Consider the following 7,917-nt stretch of genomic DNA (forward strand, 5'->3'; position numbering starts at 1 on the left):
CATGTCCCCAGGCAAGGTGACTGGTCCATAAGTAACTCAGAAGTGACTCAAATTCTACAGAGCCTGAACCTAAGTAGAGTTCATACATGGCCCAACAGTCATAAAAACAGGTAATGTAAAGGGTGTTTACAGACCTGGAAAATGTCTTAGTAGTTAAGAGTGTATACTGTTCTTGCAGAGGACCCAAGTTTGGTTTCCAGTACCCACGTCAGGTGACTAACTGCCTGCCATTAGACTCAGCTCCAAGGAATCTAATGGCCTTCTGCCCTCTTCAGGCAGCTACAATCACACGGACACACATAATTCAAAATAATAAAAATAATTTGTTTAAGTCAGTCACATGACGAGGTGGTGATGCAAACCTTTAATACCAGCACTGGGAGGCAGAAGCAGGCAGATCTTTGAGTTGGAGGCCAGCCTGATCTACAAATTGAGTTCCAAGATAGCAAGAGCTACACAGAGAAACCCTGTCTGGAAAAACAAATCACATCTCCCCATTAGCTTTGAGCTAAACTACTTACAGCTATAGATAAAAATGTCATCTTACCTTTCTAATATCTAACCTAAAGACCAAAGCAGCCAAAACCAACGTAGAAGTTATAAAGCAATTCCTTAATGCCGTCCATTCACCTAGCTCTTTCACAATAAAGGTATACTGAAACCAGTGTATTTGTAACAAGAGGCTTTGTGCCTGAAGGAGCCAAGGCTGCTTCCAGTTCTGGACTTCACTGATTTATTAAGTAATTGCATCCACGTGCATACCAGACACTACATGTCCCAAGAAGTGAAATGGTAAACAAACTTCAACTGTAGATGAAAATTCAAGAAGGAAATTACGCCCAGCATGGTGGTGCACATCTTTAATCCCAGCACTTGGCAGAGACAGGTAGATCTGAGTTTGAGGCCAGCCTGGTCTACAAACTGAGTTCTGGGCTAAGCCAGGCTACACAATGAGACCCTGTTTCAACCCTCCCCCACCCTCCAAAAGAGGAAATTAAAACTATCAGAATCAGCCCTGTGTGGTGGCACATTCCTGTGATCCCAGCACTATGGGAGGCAGAGGCAGGCAGGTCTCTGTGAGTTCGAAGCCAACCTGGTCTACAGAGTAAGTTCCAGCCATAGCCACACACAGAAACCCTGTCCCAAAAAACAAAACAAACCCCAAAAACCAATTAGAGTCTAGAGGAACAAAACAATTCCCATTTACTTTTCAGACACCTTTTTAAAAAATCAAGATGTAGAGACAGCTTAGTCAAGTGCTTGCCTTACAAGTACACCCACAGAACCCATGTAATAAAAACAACGAAAACCAGACATGGTGATGCAAACTTGTAATCCTAGCACTGGAGAGGCAGAGACAGATTCACTAAGGCTCACTGGCTGGCCAGACAGCCTAACATACTTGGTGAGTTTCAAGAAAGTGATATCTCTGTCTCTCTCCAGAGCAGAGGACCAAACCCAGGGCCTTGTGCTTGCTAGGCAAGCCTGCTACAAAAAGAATGATCTCAGAAGAAAAGAAAAAAAAGGCTACACAGCACCTGAGGAGAGACAGCCCAGGAACCTCTGGCACCCATACTACACACATGTATATACACATACACAATTATCCAGAAGGAACATCATGGAGACCTTCTTATGCACCTTCAGAACTCTTTGGAGTGAACTGAGCAAAAAACTTTTATGAAGATCTATGTGCTTTATGGAGCATCCTGGTCCAGCATCTCTACTTTCAGGGCTGGCCTGTTCTTCCAAATAGGCCAAGGCCTATATCCCCATATTTCAAGATCACTTAGCTTTAAAGAAATAAAATGTCGAAGCCCAAATAAAAACCTTACTTTTTTTTGTTTAATTTGTTTTGCCAAACAAACACAGTGAAAACTTTAGTCTAATTGTACAGAAAATAGAATTTGTAACCAGTAGCAAACATAACGAGAGATAAACCTAGTCCCTGGTAAGCTGGATCTCCATCAGCAAGTCACCCAGAGCCCTCTCATAAATGACCTTCTCGGAAGACAGGTCCTAGGAGGCAGAGGCACAGATCAACTAGTCCCCATCGAATCACAGGCTGCACTTGAAATGGGTAAGCATGAAAAGGAGAAATGGTGTTACTGAGATCTCTTATCACTACATAGAGCAAAGCTGTCTCTGATTGCTGGCCAACCTTAAGATGTGGTTTTCTCAAACCCACAGACCCTAAGAGTGCCATCTGCACCCCTCCATGATAAGTTTCAAGTTCAATGGTTCTGAAGCCTTTGCTTAACCAGAATCTGCAACATAAACTGGGGCGTTAAAGACAGTCATAATTGCTGGTGTCACCAGATTCTGAAGTCTCCAACTCCTACTTCAGGAGGAAGCAAACGAGGGTGCCAGATGACCAACAGAAGTCCCACTGCCCAAACCTCAGCACTGTCAACCAGAATAGTGGGAAGTTCAACATCCGCCTGAGGATTCCTTGGGCTGGAAGGAGTCAGGAATTCTGCAGGTTACTGCGGGGGGAACCATTCACATTCCGTGTTTCTTACGGATAACAGCCATGGCAAGCAGGCGATCCTTCTCTCGAAGTTCTTCACGGAGCTTGGCCTCCGTAAGACGCAGATGGCGGATGCTACCCTTCATCTCTTTCATCTTCACTTCCATCAGGGCCAGGATGTCCCGCTGCTCGTTCAGCTTACGCAGGAGCTCCTCCTCCGTGGTACCTGACGACAAGGAGTACGAGTGATCGGAGCCAGTATCAGGAAAGCCCTCTTCCCCTACCACCACCAGCTGAGGGCCCAGAGTGCACTCAGCGGCCTCCAGCCCAGCTGTAGCAGCCTCTAGCTCTGATGCGGCGGCTGCGGCGGCTGCGCCTTCAGCAGCTGCAAACTCTACTTGCACTGTAAGGTCGATAGGCTTCACATCATCTCCCGCGGGATTGGTGGACGCCGGAACCACAGATCCCGGAGCCTGGCTGCTGTCTACAGAGGCCTGAAGGGTAAGAAGCACGGCCGCAGAGGCAGACACCAGGTTCGGCTGCAATTGGGTGGTCTGGGCAGTGGAGGAGGACGGAGACGACTGCTGCTGCTGTTGCTGCTGTTGCTGTTGCTGCTGCTGCTGTTGTTGTTGTTGCTGCTGCTGCTGCTGCCTACGGCGCGCTGCCGCAGCTCCCGCTGGTCTCCGCGCCACTTTGCGCTCATTGACGCCGCGCAGCGGGAAAATGGTGGGAACGCGCACCGTGTAGGTCTTGCGGCCGCCCTGGAAGTGAACGCTGCAGAGACGGTGGCCCGTGGTGGGTTGGAAGGTGGAGAAGCACCCGCTGACGCCAGCACGGGACACGTTCTTGAGCCACAGGCGCCGCAGCTCAGCGTCCTTGGGAAACGTGTAGAAGTGCAGCGCCTTGTCCCGGTGTGAGTTGTTGTAGCAGCCCGGAACGCAGCACGTAAAGCCAGGCATGGCTGCGACGCGCGGCCCGGCCCACCGGCCTCTTGCGCTCTTCGACGGCCGGGTCTGGCTCCCGCCTCAGCTCCTCGACGGGCGGCGACGCGCAAGGCCTTTAGAGGCCTCCTTACTATTGCCACCCGGCGCAGTCGTCCCGGGCGGGGGTCCCGTGCCCAGAATATGCTTGCGGACCGCCCGCGCCGCGCTACCCACCCAGCCGCCCGCTTGCGCTCCGGAGTCCGCCCGGGGGACGCTGTGAAGGACCGCCTGGAAAGGAGGACTACGCCCCCCACAATGCACCGCGCCAGAAGCCGCTCACTTCCGGGAAGGGGGGCGTGCTTATTCCGGCTGCTTTCCCTGGAACCGCGACATCATGCCCAGAGTCGATTATTTTACAGATGAGGCTCGTCCTAGGCGAAGGGGGAGAAATGTACTCGAATGGAACGTTGTCGCATGTCGCCCTCACAAGGACCCGGAATCCTGATGGTACGCGGTGCGTGCGTCCTGAGCGCAAGCGCTCTGGGTATAAACACACGAAGACTACAAGTTCCATCTTGCCTCAGAAGAACCTTGTGGCTGCGGACTCCAGCGCCGCCTAAAGGAGAGGTGGAGTTCCTGCAGCTTGCTAGACAAGTTCCCCAAACCCTAGTACCTTGGAGTGGAGGGCATTCTTCCCCCCACCCCCTCCCAAGTGCTGGGATTAAAGGTGTGGCGCCAAGACGGCCTGGCTTGTGGAAGACATTCTTTATCCTGGAGGGAAAACCAAATCAGCCCAGAAGAACCAACCTCTGGAGTCACTTTCTCACATTGGAGCACTCTCAGCTACCTCCTACTTGGACCTAAACCAGTTCCCTAATAGCTGCCTACTATGTGCCAGAGTGTAGGGAGAATACAGTGAAAGTAATTTTGAGCGGTCAGGTCCATCCCAGCCCTCTCCCTTCTGGAGACTGATTAGAGGGTCTTCTGGATAATGGATGAATAGATGTCTATAAGACAAGAATAAATGCCACAAAGAAATCAGCAGACAAAGAAGACAGTGATGAACGCAGGCCAGAAAAATAGGCAAACTAAAACCTTGGAAGTAAGTAGTGGAAGCGCTTGGCCTCCCTAACTCCCTACCTTGGGGAACTGTTGGGAGATGAAACAGGGAGGACATAGGCCTGCCATGTAAGTGCCTGGAAAGGGCCACCAGAATAGAACCCTGAAAGATTACCAACTAAGCATTCATAGAGAATTTGGGATTTCACTCTTCAGGCAACCAGGAAGTCAAAGAGTTTTAAAGTGGAAAAAAAAAAGTTTTGCATTATATCAAAATAGTAGTTGGTCTTCCTTCCAGTAACAGTCTTTGAGGGTGGGAAAAGCCAGCCACACCTGGCTGGTAATACAGACCTGTAATCCTAATCCTGGTTAGCTGAAGAGGTGAGACAAGAAGAATTCCAGGACAGCCTGGGCTACAAAGTGAATTCAGGGCCGGTCTGGCCAACTTAAGTGAGATCCTCTCTGGAAATAAATAAAACAGGGCTGAGAGAGTTAAGTGATATGGCACTCGCCTACCATGAAGGAGGCCCTGAGAAATAAAAACAAACAACAAAACCAGGACAGAAGCCCATATATTACCACTGCATTTCTAGTGTAGCCAATGAGCTCTTTCTTGGTTATTTGTGGGGGTTCTGCTCAATTATAAATAAGAGAAAATCCAATTTTCCTGGCCTAAACAACTGGGTCTACGGCTGGAATCTCTTCACCTCTAAAATGAATTACCCATTGTGTACAGAGTAGGATGAAAGATGTATATTCATTTGAGTGAATCATTTATACTATGGTATAACACAGTCTGGAATGATAGTTCACATTTCCTTTCTTTCTCTCTTTGTTTTGAGATGGTTTTTCTGTGTAGCCCTGGGCTGTCCTGGAACTTGCTCTGTAGACCAGGTTGGTCTTAAACTTACAGAGATCCGACTGCCTCTGCCTCCCAAGTGCTGGGACTAAAGTGTGTGCCATCATCTCCTTTAATAGTTTACCAGCCCACAATTTTAATTCCAGTATTCAGGAGGCAGAGGCAGGTTGATCTCTGATAGTTCAAGGCCAGCCTGGTCTATACAGGGAGTTCTAGGGCAGCCAGGTATACATAGAAAGACCCTGTCTCAAAATAAAACTAAGGGTATAAATATTATACATGGTACAAATATTATTGTATACAATTTTTACATTATTAGAGGTTTTTTGTTTGTTTCTTAGTTAACATTCAAACTAATGGGAGACCCAGGCATGGAAGTGCATGCCTGTGATCCCAGCACCCAAGGAGAGAGAGGCGGCGGGCAGATCTCTGTCAGTTCAAGGACAGCCTGGTCTACAAAGCGAATTCAGGAAAGCTAAGGTACACAGAGAAACCCTGTCTCAAAACAACAACAGCAAAATCAAATTAATGGAAGAAGCGTTTTATACATATATGTCACTATATGTTGTTCTCTGTGTGTGTGTGGTGGGGGACTGTTTATGTTTGTGCATGTCATATGTGTGCCTGGGAGTGTGGAGGCCAAAGGTCAGTTTGGGAGCCCTTCACATTTTCATTTTTAGGCTGAACAGCCAATGAGCTGCAGAGAGCCTGTCTGCACTGGAATATGACAAGGCATAGGTGACCAAGCCTTGCTTTTTACTAAAAAAAAAAAAAAAAAAGAAGTAAAGAAGGATCACATCGGTTCAAATGAACAGAGGATTGAAGAAGATGTTCAATTAAATTCTACCTTCAGTACATAAAATGACCTTTAACATATACTTACTTACATTCAAATAATATCTAGTACTTTGAAAGTATGGCTTTGTACTAGACTAGGAAAGGGCCTATGCTTGATCTTCAGCACCATAAGCCATCAAAAAACATTCATGTAATACATATTTCTCTTCACTTGAACTGCCCTGTCCACCCTCTTTGTTTGTTACCTCTAGGGAAAGGGGAGAATCATAGTACATGTCTCAGTTTCTAATCTTGCCTCCTCTACCGATATTTTTAGTTTTGTTTTTTCCTGAGACAGGGATTCTCTGTGTAGCCTTGGCTGTCCTGGACTCACTGTGTAGACCAGGCTGACCTTTAACTCACAGAGATCCGCCTGCTTTTGCCTCCCTGAGTGCTAGGATTACACCTGTGTGCCACCACACCCAACTTCTACAACTGTTCTCATGGCTGCCAAAGAAAATCTGATAAATCATATGTCACTCAAGGGGCTTCCTATTCTATTTAGGCTGCTTTCTAAATTCCTTCCTGGAGCCTCCAGAACCCACATACATAGCTTGGCCCTTGCCAACCTTTTGCATCCCTTTTTCCCATCCTCACTTCACTCCCATCCTCACTTCAGTCCAGTGTTTTTATTGTTTTGAAAATAACCCTGGACTAGTGAGAGGCCCCAGCAGGTAACATTTGCCACCAAGCTTATAAGGCCTGAGTTCAGTTCCTGAAAAGCACATGGTGGAAACAGAACTGACTCCTGCAACTTGTCCTCCGGTTTCTCCTTGTGCACTGTGACATGGACACACCCACACACTTACAAAATAAATAAAGTGAAAAGTTAAAAATAGCAGAAAGTAGCTGGGTAATGGGCCTTCAATACCAGTACTTGGGAGGCAGAGGCAGGCAGATCTCTGAGTTCGAGGCCAACCTGGTCTATAGAGTAAATTCCAGGACAGCCAGGACTACCTAAAGAAACCCTGTCTCTAAATAAATAAATAAATAATCAGAAAGTAGTCATCTATACCTATATAATCTCATCTCTGAAATGGCAAAAAAAGAACATGATTCAGTACAAACTCAAAGCTGGTTACCAGGTCAATTCCAGGCCAGTCAGGGATGTGAAGCTTATCTCAAGGACAAACAAGGATGTAGTAAATATGAAGTTTGTTTGCTTAAATGTTTGTTTGTTTTGAGATAGGGTCTGACTTTGTAGCCCAGGCTGGTCTGGAACTCACTCTGAGGACCAGGTTGTCCTCGAACTCACAGAGATTCACCTGCCTCTGCCTCCAGAATGCTGGGATTAATGGCATGCACCATCCTTCCTGGCTAAAATAAATTTTTAGGAATTAGATGAGGTAGTTTATAGTTACGATGGAAATTTGTCTACAAACACCTAGCAAATTTAGATAACAGAGATCAGATCTAACTAGACAGTTCAGTTGGTAGAGTTAGTTCAGTTGCTTGCCTGGCATGCAGGGAGCTCTAGAATTGATTACTAGTGCTGCAGAAATGGTACATGGTGTCATAGTGCTGTAACTCTGAATTTGGAAGCCGGAGAATCAGTTCAAGATCAACCTCAGCTGCATAAGTCTGACACAAGCCTGAGCTACATGAAATCCTGTCTTAAAACACACAAAACCTCTAAACAAAATGATATAAACTGAGCATGATGAATCACACCTGTAATCCAAGCACACTGACATGGAAGCAGGAGGTTCAGAAGTTCAAGGTCATTCCCAGGCTTAGGAATTTGAGGTCGCCTGGGTTACGTAAGACAC

General features: G+C 47.0%; 1 protein-coding gene across 1 annotated transcript; it reads right to left on the reverse strand.

The window, feature by feature from the left end:
* Positions 1-1,823: 1,823 nt before the first annotated feature.
* Thap11 (THAP domain containing 11) lies at positions 1,824-3,898 on the reverse strand. Its single transcript, XM_021632165.2, has one exon. The coding sequence runs from the start codon at positions 3,427-3,429 to the stop codon at positions 2,503-2,505; it is 927 nt and encodes a 308-aa protein (XP_021487840.1). The 5' UTR covers positions 3,430-3,898; the 3' UTR covers positions 1,824-2,502.
* Between the last annotated feature and the right edge of the window lie 4,019 nt (positions 3,899-7,917).

This window comes from Meriones unguiculatus, chromosome 10 (genome assembly GCF_030254825.1).
Source record: "Meriones unguiculatus strain TT.TT164.6M chromosome 10, Bangor_MerUng_6.1, whole genome shotgun sequence".
NCBI lineage: Eukaryota > Metazoa > Chordata > Mammalia > Rodentia > Muridae > Meriones > Meriones unguiculatus.